General features: G+C 42.4%; 1 protein-coding gene across 1 annotated transcript in view; it reads left to right on the forward strand.

The window, feature by feature from the left end:
- Window positions 1–623: 623 nt before the first annotated feature.
- The window catches only part of LOC311236341 (orexin receptor type 2-like), a gene marked incomplete at both ends in the record, with an annotated part of 32,150 nt that continues 7,808 nt past the window's right edge, over window positions 624–24,965 (forward strand). Inside the window, 2 exon segments of the mRNA XM_084338415.1 lie at window positions 624–714; window positions 18,728–18,789. Of these exon segments, the coding sequence (XP_084194541.1) occupies window positions 624–714; window positions 18,728–18,789 (153 nt within the window).

The raw sequence follows: 24,965 nt of genomic DNA on the forward strand, positions 1-24,965 counted from the left end.
CAGGCCAAGATACAAGGTTTCAAAGGGTGCTTGATACCGCCGTCTAGCTGGATGCGGCCGGTATTGCACTTTGGCGATCTCAGACTCATTCCCTATGGTAACACCAAGGTGAATAATGAATAAAAATATCGAAAAAAATTTAAACGATCAAATAACGAGTATACTTGTTTTTGGCATTCAAGCGTTGGCTCCCAATAACTAGTAAACTCGTTGTTGGCGGGGAATGATTTAAGCATCTGGGGCCCGTTTCAAGAGCGAATGTGCTCCCCCCCCCCCCCCCCCCCCCCCCAAAAAAACATCAAAGAGAAAATGGACAGCATCATGGACAGCACAAGATAGAAACAAACAATTCCCTTAATTAAAAACTGAAACAATTACATTTTAGCTTTGGAATGAGTCTGCAACTACTTGTCTGCATTGAACAGCATGATGTGTTATGTATCAGCTGGCATAAGAACAGCTTCAACAACTCCATTAAATGTAATTAACAACATATTTTATGTATAAGTGTGAAATTACTAGTAGTTTACAATGAATTGCTCTTCGCTCTTTCAGCACCATGGACATCTCTTGCTCCCTCTCTGTGTCTCACTCTTGCCCTCCAGGATTGATGTGAGCTGTCCATGGTGCTGAAAGTCAGGTCACTTGCTCCGCCTCTGTCTCTCGCTCTCGCTCTCCAGGGCTGCCATGAGCTGTCCGTGGTGCTGAAAGAGCGTAAAGTGCAAGGGGAAATATTTAAGTTGTTTAAATGTCTGCATGTTATAGTCGGGCCTGTTACGGTTTGTATAGCGACCCCAATAGCACAACACAAGGCAGGTATGAGAGTTAGTCAAAAAACAGGGCATTATTTATTTCACAGGGGGGGGGGGAAACAACACTGACCCTTTAAGGGTGAAATACACTAGAGTCCATGAACAACAAAAAATGCAGCGCTGAGGGGAACGAAAAAACATCCAAGACATCACGGAAATGTTCAGGTAGTCAAGAGACTCACCAGGCAAAGGTGCCGACAGGGAACTTGAAAAACGAGGACCGCACGGAAGCGGTGATTACACAGGGAATATCCACAGGAGCATGAAAACGTCCCAGCAGGGAAAAAGACGCCGACGTCTCACACCGGGGACGTGGCAGTAGGTGGTAGGATGTAGATGGCACGACGTCTCACACCGGGGACGTGGCAGTAGGTGGTAGGATGTAGATGGCACGACGTCTCACGCCGGAGACGCTGCAGTAGGTGGTAGGATGTAGATCAGACCTGGGCATTGATTCTGACCGGCCCGCGAAAGATTACATGATAATACATTTTTTTTTTTATATTTTTTTTTTTTTTTTTTTTACTTTTTTTTTTTCATGTCAACGTTCACACGCACAATATATGCTTAGGAGACATGCTCAGAAGATGTTGGTTCTCTTTGGATCCACCTACATATGTGAACAGACATTCTCAGTCATGATGTTTACCAAGTCCAGGTACAGATCCTCTCTCACTGATGAACATCTGGCAGCTGTGCTTCGCATCTCCACCTCAGACATGCAACCTGACTTTGATGGACTTGTTAAAGCTCAACAGAGACTAGATTTCTCACACTGAATGAAAAAAAAAGAACTGAAGAACACTAAAATGTGGAAATATAACAAGTGAAATGGGACACTTGATATTTTTTTTCTTTTTTTTGCACAGTTCTGAAAACATTAAATGTTTAATATAGGCATGTAAAGTAAAAAAGGCTACAAAACTGGTACACTTTTCTTTACACAGTTCAGTGCCATGTCTTGTTTATTTTTGCTATAAGATGATGTGATGTCTTTAGAAAGCTAAGAAAATCCTTGTTTCAATAGTATATGAAACTCAAAATGCCCTTTGTTATTAATGTTTCACATTTTGTTTATCATTTTGGAAATAAATTCTATTTGAATAAATTATATTTTTGAAAGCTAACCTCACTTTTTAATTGCCAAATAATAACATACACTCTTACCAGGGGTCAAAACAATGCCATTTACTGCTTTTTATATAGAAATAAAATGTATATTATGCATAATTGAGTTTGGAATTTTGGCCCGGCCCCCCAACATATTTTCAGTTGCTCATTCGGCCCCCTGGGGAAAATAATTGCCCACCCCTGATGTAGATGGCACGACGTCTCACGCCGGAGACGCGGCAGTAGATGGTAGCGTACAGAACGACCTGGCAATGAGTGGAAGGCAATCAGCTGTACTTGTAGTCTCCCGATGAGCTGATTGCCAACCACTCTCAGGTGCGTGAGCTGATTGTTGGACTTCCCAACGGGCGAGTGCCGAACAGAGTTCCATCAGCCCTCACAGGGCCCTATGGGAGGGTGAGCCATTTCAATAGACCTATCTCAAACCCTGCCCTCTTTTCTTGATCCTCCAATCACAACTGTCGCTTACTTTGTTTGTCCGAGGTAAGCGACAGTTGTGATTGGAGGATCAAGAAAAGGGGCAGGGTTTGAGATAGGTCTATTGCAACGGGTGAAACATACCTAAGGTCGCCACTGTTCTGAGGACAGTATTTCCGTATTTAGAAAATACCAAAATATTTCCTCTCAAAAGGTACGAGAAAATAAATAACAACACATTAATTAAGCTAATGCTAATCAATATTAATTTAGAAAACAAGCAACTGATCACATTCTAGTGTAGGGTTGAGTATATAGTAAGACCTGCCTCTCATAGTTATTCAGCAGTCTGACTGAACATCTCAGAACAGTAGAATATGTACAGTAGTTATTCACCAGTCAGACTGACCTCAGACCAGTATATTATGTAGTGATTCAGCAGTCAGACTGAAAGGGCAGATGGAACAGGATGTCCTGTTGAAGGTCTAATAATGTCTCAATAGTTGCCAGTACAGACTCTCTTTCTGATCTCATTTTCTTTACATGGTGTAAAACAATGGGTAGATTTGTATTTATTCATAGATGTTCAGGGAAAATGCTATTTTTTATAATTATCTTTTTATTTCTTAAATTCTTTTTTGCACATAAACATAGAGTACAAACAAACAAACAATAAAACAGGCATCCACGGCGGTCAGGTGGCGTAGCGGAGATTGCGTTTGTCACCAACGCCGGAAACGCTGGATTCGCCTGTTCGAATCCAGCTCCCGGCGTTGTCACCAGCTTGGCTGGCCGTTCACACTAATACAATTGGCTGTATTAGAGGGTGGGAGAAGCTGGCGGGGTGGGTCCGGGTCGTTGTAAACAGCGACTCCTACAGTTCGGTCGGGGCGCCTGCTAAGCGCGGATAGGATCTAAGGGGGATAGTGTGATCCTCCCACACGTTACACCCTCTCAGTGAGAGTCCGCGCTGCCAGGTGAAAAGAAGCGGTTGATTGGCTAGACGTGTGTCGGAGGAGGAAGCACGTGGTAGCCTCCACTCTCCCAGACCGACTGTGGGGGGTAAGTGCGCAGCGACCAGGAAGGGGATTGGGAATTGGCATAACGACTAACATTGGGATGGGAGAAAATCGGAGGAAAAAAGGAGGGGGAAAAAGATCAATACAAAAATTCAAAATAAAACAGGCATCCACATCACTCTTGCACACATCCTCAAACACACCCCGATCCCTTACATCTGTCCATCGCACAGATCTCACGGATCACATCCATCCATTCTCCCTCGGTATCACACTTCCCTGTGAGAGCCTTTTTGGTCGCCACCCTTAATATGTTGAAGATATACAGTACTTTTCCCACAAATACAACACTTCAAATTTGATTGAAATTTGGTATGGTATTTCTACTTCCAATACTTTTCCCATGTACTTGTGTCCATAGATAAATGGCTGCATTTGTATAGCAGCTTTTATCCAAAGCGCTTTACAATCTGTTCCTCACATTTTACCCATTCACTCACACTGACGCAGGAGGCAACCATGCAAGGTGCCAACCTGCAATTAGGGGTTAAGGTCACTTCGACACGCGGCCTGAGAGGAGCAGGGGATCGAACCGGATTACCAGACGACTCCTCTACCTCCCGAGCCACTGTGCCCCCCCCCCATAGAGGGAGAATGGATGAACAATCCCAGAACAGATGATAGTGATTACAAGTTGGCATGACTTGTACCATCCTGAGGAGAGCCCGTCTGTCTATGGCTGGGCTTAGCTGTTCAGATGTGGTTGGTCTCATTAAGTCTGTGTTTTGGTCCCCAGTTACCCTTGATACTTGATAGGGAATCGAGAAACAATTCCGTCTGTGTGTCGTTATCTACATTTGGTTGTGAACAGAATACATATATTCTAATTAAATGAATTCCTCCCCACCAATATTTCATAGTTTATGTTTATTTGTCATCTGTAACGAGATTTTGCCCAACACACACACACACACACACACACACACACACACACACACACACACACACACACACACACACACACACACACACACACACACACACACACACACACACACACACACACACACACACACACACACACACACACACACACACACACACACACACACACACACACACACACACACACACACACACACACCGAACATCATTGCAATCATTACATTACAAGATCTTTAGCAAGAATCAATTTATCTGGAATGTCATGCTAACACAATTGGCAGTATTAGGGGGTGGGAAAGCCGGTGGGTGGGGATCGGACGTTGTGGACAGCGACTCCTACAGGTCGGTTGGTGCGCCTGTACAGCAGAATCAGGAAGCATCGGGGGCAGCGTGAGCCTCCCACGCGTTACTCCTCGCCACTGAGAGATTGCGCTGTTCAGGTGAAAAGATGCGACAGGCTGCCTCCTCGTGTACCGGAGGGGACACGTGATGCAAGGCTTTGTCCACATTGCAGCCGACCAGTAGGAGGCATGGCCTAACAGCGTTCGAGACAGGGGAGGGTAGAATTGGATAATACGAAATTGGGATGGGAGAAAAATAGAAAATGGGGAGAAAAAGTAGATATTAAAAAAAATATATATCTATCTGTGCCGGCTGACGTTACTGTGGGGGAGAATGTCAGTCTAGACTCGAGGGACGTGAACGTCACATGAAAGTCGCATGACAAGGCGGCTGGGTGGCGCAGCAGACATTGCGCTCGTCACCAACGCAAGAGACACCGGGTTCGACTCCGGCTGTCGGCGTTGCCTCCGGCTTGGGCCAGCCGTCATATACTGACTCAATTGGCAGAGTTAGCGGGTGGGAAGTCGATGGGTGGTAATCTGGACGTTGTGGACAGCGACTCCTACAGGTCGGTTGGGGGACGCCTGCACAGCAGAGACAGGAAAATGGTGGGGGGTAGTGTGAGCCTCCCACGCGTTACTCCTCGCCAATGAGAGTCCACGCTGGCAGGTGAAAAGAAGTGACTGGCTGCCTCCTCGTGTATCGGAGGGGACACGTGATGCAAGGCTTCTATCCTCCCTACAACCGGCCAGTGGGGGGCATATGCGAGCAACGTTCAAGACAGGGGAGGGGAGAATTGGCACAGTGGAATTGGGATGGGAGAAAAATAGAAAAAGAGGAGAAAAAGTGGATAAAAAAAAGGTCACATGACTGTTCACTTCAGACTGAGGTCGATTGATTGATTGATTGAATTTTTTTTAACAGATTGCAGAATGGGTACAATACAGTACGGCTCAATTCACACAAATTTTCTCCTTCTTTTTCAGTTTTTCTCCCATCCCAATTTTTGTCGTGCCAATTTCCCCCTCCCAAGTATTGATCGTTGCTCGCATGTGCCCCCCACTGGTCGGTCGTAGGGAGGGTTGAAGAATCTATCGCATGTCCCATCCGATACATGCGGAGTCAGCCAGCCACTTCTTTTCACCTGCCAGCGCGGACTCTCATTGGCGAGGTGTAATGTGTGGGAGGCTCACACTGCCCTCGACATCTCCTGTCCTTGCTGTGCAGGCGCCCTGACCGACCTGTAGGAGTCGCTGTTTACAACGACCAGATTACCACTCATCGACTCCCCTCCCGCTGACTCTGCCAATTGAGTCAGTATGACGGCCGGCCCACGCGTTGGTGACGAGCGCTTAGACCGCTGCGCCACCCAGCCACCTTCAATACACACAATTGTTAAGGGGATGCAGACCAGAGAAAGACTTTCGTCTTGTTTACATCAGGGTCCCCCATTTTCAATTCATCATAACATATATGACATACATGACATACAGATAGACAGTACTGCTACATCTATACATTTATGACATACCAGATTTACAAATACAGTACTGTTTGTGATACAAAAAGAGTCTAAAAAAGGGACTATATACATTTGACGTAGAAACGGTACATTGGAGGAGGTTGGTAGGTAGGAGGTTGGTAGGTGGGGTGGGGGGGAACTGTACATTGGAGGTGGGGGGGGGGGGGGTTGGGTAGGCGGGGTGGGGGGGGACTAACTGTACATTGGATTATTGACGAAAACTTACTTGGTCCCAAGAAGAGGGTCTCGTGTATTATTGGGTTTAATAGGACATTTATTGTACATTGGAGGGGGTTGCATTAGGACATTTACAGGGGCCAGTTTCGAATTGCTGTCTCTCGTATAGGTGCTCTTTGAGAGTGGTTTTGAAAAGTCGCGTTGCAAAACATCAGTATACATGTGAAAGTAGCCTAAATCAGAGTTGAAAGAAATCTGATTTGATGTGATTTGTGCTGTTCATACTGTCGTGAAGAAAAAACAGTCACATTATGAGCAAAAACAAATCTGATTTGGGCCACTATTTGCCTGCAGTGTGAACATAGCCTAAATGGCAGAGGGGAGCGTGGTAGTAGAGGCTAAACAGTGAGTTGTTATTCAGGAGGGGGTTAAAACATTTCAGCATAGCTCTCAGGCCCCAGCAGCCACAGACTACTAACGACAGGATAAAATGTCATTGAAAAATAAAGTGATTCCAAAAACAAGGTAGAAAGGTGTGCTCAGTAGAGCGTAAATCTCCACCAGGCAGCAGCCACCCATTTTGTTGCTGGTAGGCGGGTCTTAAGTGTAGGGGAGGGGGCAAACATAGACCAATGAAAGCAGATCTCCCCGCATTATTCCTAGTACACTATGAGACTATTACACTATTACTATATTACTCGATTACTGTCAAACTTCAATTAAAAGCCCAGGCTTTTATTTGTTTCAATTCAATCACTGAACTTAACCGGCCTATGTTTGGGACAGGCGTCTATATGGGACAGGTCTTTAATTCCTTTCACACAAAACTCTTGCTCAGCAAAGATGTGAAATACTGTCAAATTGTTTATGTAAACCAGTATGAATATTACTTGTATAGAAATGTGGCGAATAACACATCAATTATGAATAATTTATTTGATCTCTCACAGTGCTAGTGAATGTAGAGAGAAATTAGACGTTGTTTTCAGTTGCCTCTTGCTGTCCAGTTCAGCATTAAGCTACTACACACTATTATACTATTACAAACTATTCCACTATTCCACTATTCCACACTATTACACTGTTGGGTGGAATAAACCTTTAAAACTATTTGGGTGGAATAAACCTTTTTTTTGTGATAAAGTTTTCTTTATTTTCTTTTTTCTCCCACATGAAACAAGACACAACACAATACAGTAACAATAATAATAAACAAGACATCACAGGACAGTAACAGCAATACTAATAATAACAATAATGACAGGACAATTAAATTAAATTAAATTAAATCAATAAAATAGTTATAATATAAAGGGTGGAATAAACCTTAAAACTATTTGTTTGGAATAAACCTTTAATTGACACCTCCCATAGGTCTCTATGATAAACGGTTCATGAGGCATGAAAGGGGTGGGGCTTATTTCAATGGACAATGATGGAAATTAATTAATAAATGTATAAGTATATCAATGACAATAGGTTCACTGTGGCATGTATTTTTATTTCTTTTACTTTTATTTATAGCATTTTCAGCTTTTTGCGGCCACGCAGGACCGATAGAGGGAGAGAGGGAGAACGGGAGGAGAGGTAGGGAAGACATGCGGCAAATGGTTGCCAGGGACTGCATGGAAACGAACCCGGGACGGCCGCTTCGTGACTCAGCGCGCTATGTGGTGTGCTACTGGAGCGCCCCACTGTGGCATGTTTTAAACAGGTGCTAGAGAGCTGATTACCAGTGAATCTGTGTAGTATCGCCCTCTTGTGTTCAAAAGGTGTAACTTCATACTGAATATGTGTTTCAATGGACAATGATGGAAATTGTTTCAAATGACTTGTTGTTCAATGATTTGGAAAATATTCCAGAAATCACACCCCTGGCCGTGTGAATACTTTCGACAACAAATGTTTGTTTCCGCGTTCCAGTTTTGCGCTCTGATTGACATGTGCGCCAATCGTGGGACAGCAAGTTCTGCGCCTATTTCCGGGTCTAACAGCCTGCAAACTACCTGGCGTTCTATCGCCATGCTCTAAGACAGGGGTCTCAAACTCGCGGCCCGCGGGCCATTTGCGGCCTGCGGGATGATATTTTGCGGCCCCCTACTTGACATCAAAGTTTAGTGTTAATGCGGCCCGCGCGCAACTGTTTGCCAAGTCGTTGCGCGAGAGTTGGACGTTTTATGGGGCTGCGGCACTGCAGATATACCCTACTCCAATGATCCGCACGGACATTAGACGGTGTTGCACTCGCTACCCAGTCTGTAAGCTAGTAGCAGTCGCAGAGGCTCTGGCTAGTAGTAACGTTCAAATGTTGTGATTATCGATGCAAAATAAATATTCAACATTCTCTTTTGAGACTCCGCCTCAGACTCTTATCCTTTGGCACTTGAAACTTGCTGTACTTTGCTTGCAGGTCTGCAGCCATTATTGCTGGATTATGAATAGCACCAACTTTAGCCACGGTACCGTTGTCAAGCTAAGCTAGCTGACCTAGCTCGTCTTCCCCGCAAGGTTTTCACATTGACATTTAATAACGTTAGTCAGCTAACGCTAGTCAGTAGCTACTTGACTTAAATACGATTCACCGTGGGTGCATTATTGTTGATAGACGGACAGTGTCAGGTCCTGGAGAAAGGACAGGCCATCATCTGATTTGATGTAACGTTAAAGCGGATGTTGTTCCAACTAGCTAGCTTTTCAGCTAATGCTATCATAACACCAAGCAAAACACATCCCGTCCGAGCTCCCCGTCACACGCTCTGTCGGGGACAATGGAATTTAAGAAAGTGTATCTGCTGTTAAAATGACAAACAGCATCACACTTTAAAACAAGTTCATTTTATAATCCTCACTCTCCGCAGGGTGGCATCGGAGGCTAGAATTTACGTGTACTCGTCGATACCAAGTCCTCACTCAGTGGCAAGAAGCCATTCTCTCTCTCTCTCTCTGATGCATACATAATAAAATAATGTATGACTGAAGTGATGGAAACCATGTTTGAAGGCAAACAAAAGCAAATCCCCCTCAGATCGCACAGCAACCAGAATAACTGAAATACTGGCTGGTGATTTGATTAAACAGCTTTGTGATAGAATAAAAAAAAATGCACAGTGCACTTCCATAGCTGTGGATGAGTCAACTGACACCACTGAGAAGCCTATGTTCTGAAGAACCGTTCATGTTCTGAAGAACTGTTCATGAAATGTTATTGCTAAAGATTGAGAAGATTGGATCAGTTGTACTTTTTTTTGGAATACTTGAAACCCTTTTTTTGTGGAATATTTGATGCGGCCCAGCCTCACCCAGACTCTACCTCCAGCGGCCCCCAGGTAAATTGAGTTTGAGACCCCTGCTCCAAGACAAACTCTAACCTTAACCAACTTCGAAAGAGCGCCTAAGCTTAACCAGTGTAGAAACTTGTGGTCCCACGATTGGGCGTACATGTCACATGACCAGAAATGACCTGGCCAATCAGAGACGCGGAAACAAACATTTGTTGTCTAAAGTATTCAGGCCCCCTGGTCTGCTGTCAGCCTATGTGCCACGTTTCATCCACCATGGCCATGTAGCAGGATGTAATGTGCTCCAGATAACAGTAGGGTTGCCATGATGATGTGAACAAAAATTATTTTATCCACTTTTTCTCCTCCTATTTTCTGTATTTTCCTCCCATCCCAATTTTTTGTCGTTATGCCAATTCCCCCCTCCACTTCCTGGTCGTTGCGCGCATGTGCCCCCCACTGGTCGGTCTAGGGAGCCCTGAAGTCCATCACATGCTTCCTCCAAGACACAGGAGACAGCCAGCACCTGACAGCGCGGACTCTCATTGGTGAAGTGTAACGCGTGGGAGGATCACACCACCTTCACCATTTCCCTCCCTCGCTGTGCAGGTGCCCTGACCGACCTGTAGGAGTCACTGTTTACAATGACCAGATTACCACCCACCGGCTTCCCTCCCGCTGACACTGCCAATTGTGCCAGTATGACGACCGGCCAAGCCGGAGGCACCGCTGACAGCCGGATTCGATACCAGTGTCTCTGCGGTGGTAGACAGACGCTTAGTCTGCTGTGCTACCCGGCCGCCCATGATGTGAAATTTCTGAAAACGAATAAACTCATGACAATGCTGGTATTACCAGTGACACCGGACATTTTACATAATGATGCTCAATATCTGTAGAGCGCTCACTTTGATCTTTAACGTTATGCAGCTACATTGATCCGCTGTGTCTGTCCATCTCATTTTCAATAATAATTTTCAATGATTAGTATCCATTTATTAGACAGACAGAGTCTAATTTAAAAAAAATTATCCAATAGACTATTTACTATCTGACAGATCAATGTAGCTGCAGCATTACATCGCGCAAACATACTGCTGCTGTTGGTCTGGACTGGTCCTCTGAACTCCTCTCCAGTCGAGCCTTCGCTGCTGCAGGGTTTAAATCCGAAAGATTGCCAAATCCTCTGCCATCAATGTGTAATGTCAAGAGCCTTTTCTCTCTGCTTCAAATCCACTCTCAAAGTGAACGTGAAACGTCAGCTACTCTGTACTGCAACTCTGCTGCACAGATCTATAAAATAGCTCTGCTGTCCGTGCACACACATTCAGTTTATAATGTTGTCTGGCTAAGTATTGATAACACGCTTAGTAATTTGCAAATGAGAGATTTTTTCTATTTGATGAATGTGGGAACTGATATGTTCAAATGAACTAAATAGGTTTTTTACACCGGTGGTTAAGTAATGTACTTGGTGGATGCCTGACAGACAGACAGACAGACAGACAGACAATCGCACAATCCCCCCGTAATTCAAGGAGTTTTAAATGTCAGGTACTTACTGTATATTAACGGAGGCTGAGGGAAGATTATCATTAAAGCTCCTTAAGATAAGATAAGATAAGATATTCTTTTATTGATCCCCTTGGGGAAATTCGGGCATCATAGCAGTATGGGTAAGGGGGGAGGGGGGTGCAGGTATGGGCAGGGGTGCAGTCGTAATATCAGAAGTGCCTGTACTCTGTTTAAATGATGCCACGTGCAAGGACTCCAGCCACCCGAACAACTGCCTCTTTGAACTGCTGCGGTCAGGCAAGCGATACCGGAGTCTTAAGGCGAGCACAGAAAGACTCAGAAGAAGCTTCTATCGCCAGGCCATCAGGCTGCTCAACGAACAATAAACACTATGCAACAACCATCAAATGCACACAGCACACACACCCACGCGCACACACTCACTTAAACAAACAACACACTGCAGCACCCACTCTCCACACTTTAGATCACCGAAACACACTTTACACTTTATATTTATTGGTAAAGGATTTGCACTACAACTCGTACACCTTACTGTAAATTGTACCTAAATTGTACCTCATCCCATTTCTGCTCTGCACTATATAGTATTGTATATTAGTACATTGCATAGTATATTGTATATTGTATGGTAACTCAGTTACTTCTATTCTGCATCGAACATTGTACATATGTCTATACTGAACACTGTGACCTCTTTTTACTTCTATTTTACATGCTATACTATTTTATTTCATACTTATCTTGTCTAGCACAGGCACGCGGGAACTATAAAACGGCAGGGGGTGCTGGGGGGTCGCCAGATGAAGACATTTTTTTTTTTTTTTTTTTTTTTTTTTGGTCAGGCCATTGAACTTAGAAGCAGGCCAGGCCAGTGTTTCTAGTTGCAGCAGCGCAATAGTTAGATAACCTAGGTGGGGAACAACCAGGAGATCACTGCAACTCACACAAGTTGGAGAACTATCTCTCTCTCTCTCTCTCTCTCTCTCTTGCTCTCACACACACACAAAGGGAGCCGCATGTGATTGGTGGAGGCGGGATCCTTACGAAAAACTGCTAATCATTGACACATGCTAGCCTGTAATAATCCCCCCCAGAAAAATTTACTTTGCATTTGATATATTGCAAATATATGCCATCACACACACTGGCATTTAAAGGGTTAGAATTATAAAATGAATATGTGGTGTTATGATCAGGGCTGAAGTTGAATAAAATATTGTATTTATCAATTACAAAAAACTGAAAATCCATAAAAATCTGTGTTGTTGCTAATCATACATATGCTAGCCTGTTTTTTAACAATAAGTTGTGATGCCATCACAAACACTGGCATTTAAAGGGTACAAATAAAAAAAAATGCCTGCACCAGAATGCAGGAAATTAAGTCTTTGTAACAAAAAAAATCCTGGTGGGGGACCCCCAGACCCCCTGCTTAAAAAGTGGCCTGACTGGGGCTATATTTCCTGGCCTGAATGATTTCCCTAGTCCGGCCCTGGTTAAAAGCCTCCAATGCTTATTAGTGTGTGTGCGTTTGAACGTTTGCATGTTTCAACCATACATTTCCATTTAAAATAATTTTTTTTACCTCCTATAATAGTGGGGGTCGCGGCTCTCTGACACCGTTTTTTTTGGGTCGCGGCCTGAAAAATTTGGGAACGCCTGGTCTAGCCTGTACCCCCCAGACATGTTGCTGGCCCCGTCAAAACAGTATCCTATCAGCCTCTCCATGGGCAGGTCGAGGCGTAAAAGTATTTTATACACAAAAACAGCCTCTCGGCTGTTGTGTCTGGGCCGGGCATTGTAAAAACCCCAAAAGAAGTTCTGAGCTTCCAAGTTGTCATCGGCTAACTGTATATTACACGAGAATTGTTCTTTTCCAGTGAGTGACATCAGTGGTTCCGTCAGCGCTCAAGCCAAAGATTGGGCTTTTGGATGCTTTGCCTCTAATTTGTCGCTGAATATCATGGGCAAGCAGCTGTAAGATTTCGTTTTGGATGTTGTTGGACATCCAGTTGTCTCTCTTTTGGAGCCAATTCTTCAACTCGGGATCAGACTCGGTGCGCACTCTTTCCATCATGAGCTGCCATAACACCCCATCCCTATTTGCATCACCAGTGTGCGACCCATAGCATGATCTTTGGGTGAGCCGCGTCGGGGGGGGGGGGGGGGGGGGGGGTGCGCGGCGCGCCTCTCAGCGAGGAGTGCTCAGGAGTCGGACTGTGTAATCGCAGACGTTACTAGTCTGTAGCCTGTAGTAGGTAGAGTAGAGTTAGAGTAGACAACTCACTTACCGTCCGGCCGTCTGGACGGGGCTTCCACAGCACATTCCATGATAAAAAAAAGTATCTATTTAGTTAGATAGAGATGATTATCTCTCAGACTCCTGACTTACTAACAATATTCAAATACTCCTGGTCCCAAGCATTATTTTCTCGACTGACGAGTCACTGAGCTTGCTTCGACCACTAGGAAACGCGCCCATATTTCATATCATATTTGAAGACCCTAATAGGCTACATTTATTTGCTTGCTGCATTTACATTGGCTGCGACGAATCGATACATTGGCTGCCTGCAGTGACGCTGACGCCCACCACAGTCACCACTGTGAGTGACGTGAATCTCAAAACAATGATTTATATTTAACTAATAATAGTCCCCACGGCCACCGGAGCAGCACCAGCCGCAGGTGTAATTGCGCCTGTAGATGATCCGATTCCCGCCTCCTGCTGCTCTGTCAGCTTCACTGTCAGTGAATAATATATAATAGTAATTTAGAGACCCCCCAAAAAATCGCAAATCAAGTTTGCAGGGGAGCTGATGTCTGATCTAGGGGAGCTATAGCGGTCCGGGCTCCCCTCGTAGATCGCACCCTGTGCATCACCCCTCAGTGGAAGCCCCTGGCGCCCGAGGGGGGGTATAGGGGAACAGACTCAGTTAACTCTTCAATACCTGATGCTGAGGCTGAACCTGTCGTCTCTGTCTCTCTCTGACGTTTATCAGATTTAGTGGGACTGTCACTGGGACCGGCGGGACGTTTCGAAAATAAATCTGATATTTTTCTTTTCTGCGAGTGAGACATTCTGTGCTAGCAAAGTCTGACTACTAGCTCAAATCGACTGACTGCGCAAGCACTGTATCACAGTAGCTCAGTGGTTCGTGGCGCGTGGGAAGGGCGGGAGACGGGAGGTGAATACAATTAGTTGTTTCACCTGTCATTCAATCAGTCTGTGACAGTCTGTCATCACTCGAAAATCTACTCGGTTTTACACGTATAATTGTGTACATACAGTAGTGTAATGAATGAATGAAAACTTTATTTAACAGATTGGAGAATGGCTACAATACAGTACGGCTCAATACACACAATATTAAAATGGTGACGTGCTTTGAGCAGGATAAACTTATAATATACAGTGTTACAGTTATACAGTTACAGTATATACAAATATATAAATACTGCCATAAATTTTTTTTTTTTTTTTTTTTTTTTTTGCAATAATTGAGAGGGGGTGCTGCAGCACCCCCCGCACCCCCCCTTCCCGCATCCCTGGTCTAGCACAGTCTCTGGAGCGTAACAGTAAGAAGCATTTTGTATAAAAGTATTCTGTACTTCTGTATGACAACTATTAAAGAAACTTGAAACTTGAGAAACTTGAACACAGAGCTGCAACACCTGAATCAGGCCACCGGATGGCAGTAGCGTATTGTTTATGAATGGAGGTGGTGAGAGTCCAATGGCCGGTCCAGTAGGACCGGGTAAGTTATAGGAAACATGTTTGTATAGGAAATTACTAGTTTTAGTTTAGTTTTTGAAAATATTGCATTGAAATAGAGAAGCTGAAAAAGGTAGCAGGATGTAGCCTTCAATATATAAAGAAATTATATTGTCAACAGATATGGTTGAAAAACAAACAATGTTTTAAATGTAATTGTAGATACAATCTCTTTAATTGAATTAACTTAAACTAGAAAAGTAAATACAAACTAAATTAACAATGTAACTTACAGTTTACAGAAGGACAGTTTCCTTCTGAAGCACAACTTATAAGAAATGTCTCATCCTTCCAGTCGGGACCATTTGTCACATAGTGAGAGCTCCACAGCTCAAGCAAACCCCCACAGGGCTTGTATTTAGGTTTTGCACTTCTCGTTCTTTGTTATGCTATTGCTATGCAAAGACTAGGTGATAGATAAGTGCCGGTACTTGGCGCACGGACGACGAGTCGAGTGAAAGTTGTGAATGCATTTTTGTGTGCGTGTACCAATAACCCGGCGCGTACTTCTGCTCAGAAAAGTGCTGGGATGGCGTGGTACCGTGTGGCATGACCACTGCACCCCTGGGTATGGGCATGGTAATAGTAGAAGACATCATTCTGAAGCCACACGGGAAAGAAAGTGTTGTGGTCAAACAAAACCAAGATAGAACTGTTTGGTGTAAATGTTACATTTGGTTAAAAAACCAATGCAGCACATCATCCAAAGATCACCATCCATCTGTATGTATGGGGCATTTTTTCATCAGCAGGGACTACTGGGATACTTGTCATGATATAAATTTAAATGTATGAAGCAAAGCACAGAACAGAGTTTGAGAGAAACCTGCTACCCGATGCAAGAACTTGTAAATTGGGAAGGAAGGTCACCTTCCAGCCTGACAACGAGACGAAGACTTGAAGAGTGCAGGCCATCGAGGCCACCTGATGCGATCCCACGCAATAAGAGGTCTTTAATTGTCATGCAGATTAATTTAACACCCACACACACCCACACAGATTAAATGTCTCTCTGCACTTTTCCCATCCTGTCGTCCTTCCCCCCCAAGGGCAGCCGGGGACAGACATGGGGCTAGGCCGCAGGGGACCAATCCAAGTGCTCCTGTCTGTCTTCGGCACGGGGAGAACATGCAAACTCCACACAGAAAGGCCCGGGAGATACCCCACCTGGGTACCTGGCAACGCGGTAACCTGGTCCCCAAGCGGGAATTGAACCCAGGAGGACCTTTTTAGCTGTGAGGCGACAGTGTTAACCACTACACCACCGTGCCGCCAATATCACTGAGCTTGAACAGTTCTGTAATGAGGAATGTCCAATAAGATTCAAACAGGGTGTACACTTAATTTTAATTTTTTTTTACTTTCAGAAATGTTGCGATTTCTTTTTGTTTCTAAATTGGTACACATGTGTGAATAAAGGTGGAACAACTTTGTTTTTGCGTTTGTTTGTTTTTTTTATTTTAGGCTGTGAGGCAACAAAATGTGGGCATTTTGAAATGGTGTAGACTTAAAGGGGCACTGTTACTGTATGTATACTGTCTACAGATATAGCCAACTGACTGTCAAGCTTAATTTTATGATATGACACATCTCCACAGCCATTATTTGCGACCAAGAGCAAAGCTCCCTCACTCAACTGTGCAGTGTGTAGAATTATACCAAAGTAAGGAAAATATTAAATATAAGATTTTTCATTTTTTTTTATCTACTTTTTCTCCCCATTTAAATTTTTTTTCTCCCATCCCAATTTCATATGATCCAATTCTCCCCTCCCCTGTCTCGAACGTTGTTAGACCATGCCTCCGACTGGCCGGCTGCAATGTGGACGAAGCCTTGCATCACGTGTCCCCTCAGGTACACAAGGAGGCAGCCGTCGCATCTTTTTCACCTGCACAGCGTGCAGGTGATGTTAAACCCAGATTCGGCTCAAACAAGGGACTAAACACGTTTCGCAATTATGCCACATCAATGTGGAACGCCCTACCCAAAGCTGTAAAGGAATGTGAATCACTACCCACTTTCAAAAACACTCTCAAAAAACACCTAAGGGAGACTGCAACTCGAAACTGGCCCCTGTAAATGTCCGAACACAACCCCCTCCAATGTACAGTAAATTACCAAGTATGGTCTTGTCAATAATCCAATGTACAGTTTTGTTTGTACAGTTGTACAGTGTCCCCCCTCCTACCCAACCCCCCCCCCCCCCCCCCCCCCACTCCTACCCAACCCCCCCCCCCCCCCCACCCACCCAACCACCTCCAATGTACAGTCCCCCCCCCACCCCCACCTAACCAATCCAATGTACAGTTTCTACGTCAAATGTATATACTATTTATTTTTGTTTCTGGACTCTTTTTGTATCACAAACAGTACTGTAACTGCAAATCTGGTATGTCATAAATGTATAGATGTAGCAGTACTGTCTATCTGTATGTCATGTATGTCATATATGTTATGATGAATTGAAAATGGGGGACCCTGATGTAAACAAGACGAAAGTCTTTCTCTGGTCTGCATCCCCTTAACAATTGTATGTATTGAGCTGTACTGTACTGTACCCATTCTGCAATCTGTTAATAAAGTTTTCAATCAATCAATCAAAGCGCGATCTCTCAGTGGTGAGGAGTAGCGCGTGGGAGGCTCACGCTGCCCCCGTCGCTTCCTGATTCTGCTGTACAGGCGCACCAACCGACCTGTAGGAGTCGCTGTCCACAACGTCCGATCCCCACCCACCGGCTTTCCCACCCCCTAATACTGCCAATTGTATTAGTATGGACGACCAGCCAAACCGGAAGCAACGCCGAGAGCTGGGCTCGAACCCAGCATCCCCTGCGTTGGTGGCGAGCGCCTTGCCCACTGCGCCACTTAGCCGCCCTAAAAATATAAGATTTTCTAAGAGAAAGTAGAATTTGAATTAGATTAGATTACAAAGGCACAACTGAAAACGCAAACAATCTCCTAAAAATCCTTTGACCTGACTCCCACTGTCACGCTTCCCACTCGCAAAGCAGGCAGCTCCTTGGATCTCATATCCTCCCGTAACTCCAGCATCATTAACGCCACGGTAACTCCCCTCAATGTATCTGAAACGTCTTCATATCCTTCTCACTAACTCTTATTACGCTTAACCCCGGCCCAAACCATCCACCCCAACCCAAGCCGTCTCAGTCAGCCCTCTCGACCTCCTTCGACGAGCTCTGTGGGACAGAAATACAAGGAACAAACAAACATACAGGGACGGGGAGAGGTATAGAGCAGGGGAGAACAGTCCATGAACCGGTGGCACGTTACATTTGGACCAGGTTTCTATTGTATGGTTTTTCCTCAGCAAGTGGAATTTATTTGGAGTGAGTCCAGTAACCGAAGGTCATTGACAAATTGTGAGACATGTTGGGGAGTGAATGGGGTGGGGAGGGACAACATTGAACTTGAAACGCTATTGTGTAGATGGTCGTTTTTTTTGTCCTGCAATCCAAAGAGCAATCGACGTTTTGAAAAAGCCTTTTCAAAGTTGAAGCATACTGTCATGATGGTGAATCTTTTTTGTGTGTGAAACTGCAGGGTGATTGCTTCTGATAGTCTGAGGGTGTTATCTGTGGTGGATCTGTGTTTACGGACGCCTGCCAGGTGAATACCCAGGAGGCCCGTGTTCTCTGTGTGCTGGGTGAGGCGTACAGTGACGGTGTGCTCAAACTGTTTATTGATGTGGCTGAGGAGGCTGATGATGGGGTGTTTTGTGATCTTTGCACGGTTTATGGATTATCTTCCAGGGCCAAAGGGGGAGTGGTTGATGGCGAGGCAGATGGTGAAGAGGAGGGAGAACAGGGTTGAAGTTGGTTTCTTTTTCTTTTTTATATTTTTATTGGGTTTTACAGTATACACAAGTCAGGTTTTCATTGCCGTCAATTATTTTTAGTTCCTTTTCTCCACAAGTATACCCACATATCCCCTCCCCCCTCCCCTTTTCTCTCTCTTAGCGCATCTTTAAATCCACTTTTACTGTTATCATATAGAAATAATACATACATTCAATGGTACCTCCATTAAGATAACTCATACATAGATCAAAATAAGTGAAAAAAAAAATAATAATAATAATAATAATAAATGACATCTTTACAACACCTTCAATGGCGTGCCTCCGCTCAGGGGCGTAGCTGGGGGGGGGTAGCTTAGGATGATTCCAAGGGCCCAGCACTGGGGGGGGGGCCCAAAAAAAAAAAAAAAAAAATTTTTTTACTAGACATCACTCAGGTGTATTATTGATGCTCTCATTGATACTATGTTTGTTTCTGAAGTGTGTGTGTGTGTTTGTGTGTGTGTGTGTGTGTGTGTGTGTGTGTGTGTGTGTGTGTGTGTGTGTGTGTGTGTGTGTGTGTGTGTGTGTGTGTGTGTGTGTGTGTGTGTGTGTGTGTGTGTGTGTGTGTGTGTGTGTGTGTGTGTGTGAGATATATAGAGAGAGAGGGGGGGCTTTGGTAGACTATTGCATTGGTCCATTCATTGAAGATGAACGCAATGCGACATCCTTTACTAGGCTCACCCACCAACAGTGCAGGTGCTGAACTGCTGATCCGAATGTATAGGTAAAAACCATATTATGCGTTTTCATCAATAAAAAAATGGCCAAAAAAAATTCCGCTCGCGCGCTTACCCGCGCTCGCATTCACTGGGGGCCTACAAATACATTCTTTCATGGGGCCGAGAATCTGGAGCTACACCCCTGCGCTCCACTCCACTCTTCCCCGGGGTCAACTGACCACGGGAGAGAGCGGTATCCTATAGAAGCCCTCCTACTGTATATCTTCCCTTCTCTGATAGTCATTAAATGGTTTCCATATATCCTCGTAAACCTCTATTTTGTTCCTGAGGATATATGTTATTCTCTCCATTGACATGCATTGTGCCATGTTCTAAATCCAAGCACCGATTGTGGGTGCGTCAAATGTCTTCCAATTGAAAGCTATTGTTCTTTTTGCCTGCAGTATAGCAAAGTCAATACATTTGTATTGTTTGGTTCTCAGGTTGAGATTTACTGGATATAGGTGTAGCAATATCATTTTGGAGTCTAATGGGCTATTCACTGAGAAGACATCTTTGATTTTATTCACCACCTCCCCCCAGAACTTCTTGATTTGGTCCCATTCCCAAATACAATGTATGATGATGATGATGATGAATGATTTTATTTCAGTCTTCTTTTACAAAGCATAGTAGTAGAATATTAAAATAAAAAAATAAAAAAATGACCGAAAAGGTGTAGGCTGAAGCCGAGGCTTATAATTGCCTACCCTTTTTACATTACATTATTTACACACAAAAAATAATACAAAAAAGAAACATAATTCAGTAAATCATTTTGCAAAAACAAAAGGTTACAAAAGTTTCATAGTTTTATGTACAAAACATATACACACTTTATTTATATATATATATATATATATATATATATATATATATATATATATATATATATATATATATATATATATATATATATATATATATATATCTCTTTTTTCTTTTTCTCCTATTGTGCATACTGCTTAGTATACATACATACATGATATTCCTATTGTAGATATAGCTAACTGTTTTGGAACCTGTTCCTTCTTCTTTTCATGTCTATTGTCAGCTTAAACTGAACAGTGTTTTCTCTCCTGTATGAGTTCTCATGTGTGTCTTCAGATTTACACACACACAACACACCGATAGACATATTGTGTAAAACCAAACAGAATATACCCATTTTGCAAAAAAAATAAAAAATTTAACATCAACACAACCAAATTAAATCAACATAAATAAACCCATTTTGTCTATCTATCAGTCAAACTACATATTTAGGTTCATTCATTTACACACACACACACACACCCCCACACACACACACTTATATAATGTATTATACTTCTATATACTATCTAATTTCTATTTTATTATAATATAACTAAATCATATAACTAAATCATACTATTTATTCTACACCATATTGGTACAGTATTATACAATATTTTAATATATTATTATTTTATGTTACGCTGCTATATACTATATTACTATACTCATACTGGCCTACACTACAACTCTATGCTACGTCATCCTGACACGCTAAACTGTAATATTATACTAAACTGTGCTATACTGTCTATGTATCTTTTCTTTGCACAACCTTTTGAAGTGAAATATATTATTGGAACTCTTTTCATCGTTCTGCAAGGAGTTCCATAGTTTGATACCTATAACTGAGGTGCACCTTTGTTTTAAGGTTGTTCGTGCAAATTGGTGTTTAAAATTTAATTTCCTTCTGCTGTCATCTGGACAGGGAACGAACAACCTCTGTATATTTGCTGGTAATACTCTGCATTTTGCTCTAAACAAAACTAATAAAGTCTGTATTTCAGCTAACTCTTTAAGTTTCAATAGTCTGGATTTAATAAATAATTCGTTGGTATGTTCTCTTGAATCTACATTGTGAACTATTCTTACTGCTCTCTTCTGTAATATAAATAATGGCTTTATGTTGCTTTCATACGTGTTACCCCACACTTCCACACAGTAACTCAAATATGGTAGGATGAGTGAACAATATAATATTCGCATAGAATTATAATCAAGCACATTCTTTGCCTTGTTCAAAACAAAAACACTCTTGGCTACCTTATTTTTTATGTACATTATATGTGGCTTCCATGTCAATTTCTCATCCAACATAACACCCAAAAATTTTAACTCGGATACTCTTTCAATATTAACTCCGTCAATACATAATGCCACATTGTCCTTCTTTCGATTAGTAAATATCATACATTTCGTTTTTTCCAAATTTAGGGATAGCTTATTGTTATCAAACCATATCTTAAGTTTACACATTTCATTTACAATGTCATCTGCTAATTTTTTAAGGTATTTTCCTGAACTGAAGAAATTTGTATCGTCAGCAAATAAAACAAATTGCAATATGTTTGACACTTCACATATATCATTAATATATAAAATAAAAAGTTTGGGCCCCAGGACCGAACCTTGAGGGACACCACATTCAATATTCATACATTCAGATGTGTAACCAGAGAGTTGTACATATTGTTGTCTATTTTCAAGATAGCTACTTAACCAGTTCATCGCCACCCCTCTCACACCGTATGTTTGTAATTTAGAAATTAAAATGTGATGATCTATCGTATCAAATGCTTTTTTTAAGTCAATAAACACCCCTATTGTGTAATTCCTCTCATCTACTGCTGTGGTTATTTCTTCATATATATTCATTAAGGCTAAGGCTGTTGATCGATTTGCCCTGAATCCATACTGACTCTCACTCAGCAGGTTATTCTTTTCAATAAAACTATCTAATTTATGAGCAAACACTTTTTCAAGAATCTTGGAAAATTGTGAAAGCAAAGACACTGGTCTGTAGTTGGTAAAGCTGTGTTTGTCGCCAGATTTAAATAGAGGAATAACCTTTGCTATTTTCATTCTGTCTGGAAAGGTGCCTGTTTGAAAGGAAAGATTAAAAACATGACACAGGGGGTTAATTATACAATCAATGGTCTTCTTCACAATTATCATGTCAATTCCATCACTGTCAGTTGATGTCTTATTTTTTGAATTTAATGCTATTTCTATAATTTGTCTTTCACTCACATGTCCTAGAAACATAGACTGCAACACTTTACTTTCCCCTGTCCAGTCTTTATTTGCTTTCCCTTCATTATGACTTTGGATATTCTTAGCAAGGTTTGGGCCTACATTTACAAAAAATGAATTAAATTCATTTACCACTTCATTCACGTTTTTAATAACCGTATTGTTGTCATTAATGAAGTAATTGGGTAAATCTGCAGATACAGCTTTGCTTCCAATGACATTTCGTAAAATCTTCCAAGTTTCTTTGATATTATTTCTATTTTCCTTTAAGACATTATTATAGTGTTCTTTCTTTGCATTTCTAATTATAGTAGTTAATTTATTTTTGTAAGCTTTATATTGATTTTCAGCCTTTTTTGTTCTTAATTTGATAAAATCTCTATAGAGTTTGTTTTTCTTTTTACTTGCATTTTGTAAACCCTTTGTCATCCAGGGTTTTATTTTATAATTTCATTTTTGCTTCCGTACTACCATTGGACAGTGTTCTTCATACAGCGACAAGTAAATGTCCAAAAATGCCTCATATGCAGCATTTACTTCTTCCACATAAACCCCTTTCCACTCCTCATTAACCAGATCATTCCTGAACTTGGCTATTGTGTCATCAGTTCTTACCCTTGTGTATCTAAGGGAGTTTTCTTCCTTCTTTGTCTTAAATTGACAGTCATATATTACAAATATAGGTAAGTGGTCACTAATATCATTTATCACAAGTCCGCTTTTAATATTGTTCTCCAAAGTGTTTATAAAAATATTGTCAATTAATGTAGCACAAGTTGAGGTTACTCTACTGGGTTTTGTGATCAGTGGGTAGAACCCTCTGCCGTATAGAGCATCCACAAAATCTGACGTGCAGTGATTAGATTGCTTTAAGAGATCAATGTTAAAGTCTCCACAAATCAGACATGTTTTGCTCTCATTTAACCCATTCAATAACTCTTCCAAACTGTCTTTAAATGATTCTATGCTTGACCCTGGTGTTCTGTATACACAAGTAACAACAATATTCTTCACCTTATCCATTTCAATTTCCACAGTTATACCTTCCATTAAGTCATCGATTACTATACTTTGCACTTGTTTACATTTCAAGTCACTGTCCACATACAGTAACTCATACATAGATCAAAATAAGTGAAAAAAAAAAATAATAATAATAATAAATGACATCTTTACAACACCTTCAATGGCGTGCCTCCGCTCAGGGGCGTAGCTGGGGGGGGGGTAGCTTAGGATGATTCCAAGGGCCCAGCACTGGGGGGGGGGGGGCCCAAAAAAAAAAAAAAAAAAAAAAATTTACTAGACATCACTCAGGTGTATTATTGATGCTCTCATTGATACTATGTTTGTTTCTGAAGTGTGTGTGTGTGTTTGTGTGTGTGTGTGTGTGTGTGTGTGTGTGTGTGTGTGTGTGTGTGTGTGTGTGTGTGTGTGTGTGTGTGTGTGTGTGTGTGTGTGTGTGTGTGTGTGTGTGTGTGTGTGTGTGTGTGTGTGTGTGTGTGTGTGTGTGTGTGTGTGTGAGATATATAGAGAGAGAGGGGGGGCTTTGGTAGACTATTGCATTGGTCCATTCATTGAAGATGAACGCAATGCGACATCCTTTACTAGGCTCACCCACCAACAGTGCAGGTGCTGAACTGCTGATCCGAATGTATAGGTAAAAACCATATTATGCGTTTTCATCAATAAAAAAATGGCCAAAAAAATTTTCGCTTGCGCGCTTACCCGCGCTCGCATTCACTGGGGGCCTACAAATACATTCTTTCATGGGGCCGAGAATCTGGAGCTACACCCCTGCGCTCCACTCCGCTCTTCCCCGGGGTCAACTGACCACGGGAGAGAGCGGTATCCTATAGAAGCCCTCCTACTGTATATCTTCCCTTCTCTGATAGTCATTAAATGGTTTCCATATATCCTCGTAAACCTCTATTTTGTTCCTGAGGATATATGTTATTCTCTCCATTGACATGCATTGTGCCATGTTCTAAATCCAAGCACCGATTGTGGGTGCGTCAAATGTCTTCCAATTGAAAGCTATTGTTCTTTTTGCCTGCAGTATAGCAAAGTCAATACATTTGTATTGTTTGGTTCTCAGGTTGAGATTTACTGGATATAGGTGTAGCAATATCATTTTGGAGTCTAATGGGCTATTCACTGACAAGACATCTTTGATTTTATTCACCACCTCCCCCCAGAACTTCTTGATTTGGTCCCATTCCCAAATACAATGTATAAAAGTTCCCCGAGCCTCTGTACATTTAAAGCAACCGTCTGGTGTATTGCATGTTATATTTATTCAGTTTGACAGTTTGTCAAACTGAAGTAGGTTTCTGGTGCTTACTTGATCAGGATGATGTCGAT

This window comes from Notolepis coatsorum, assembly GCF_963971535.1.
Source record: "Notolepis coatsorum genome assembly, contig: SUPER_10_unloc_2, whole genome shotgun sequence".
Taxonomy (NCBI): domain Eukaryota; kingdom Metazoa; phylum Chordata; class Actinopteri; order Aulopiformes; family Paralepididae; genus Notolepis; species Notolepis coatsorum.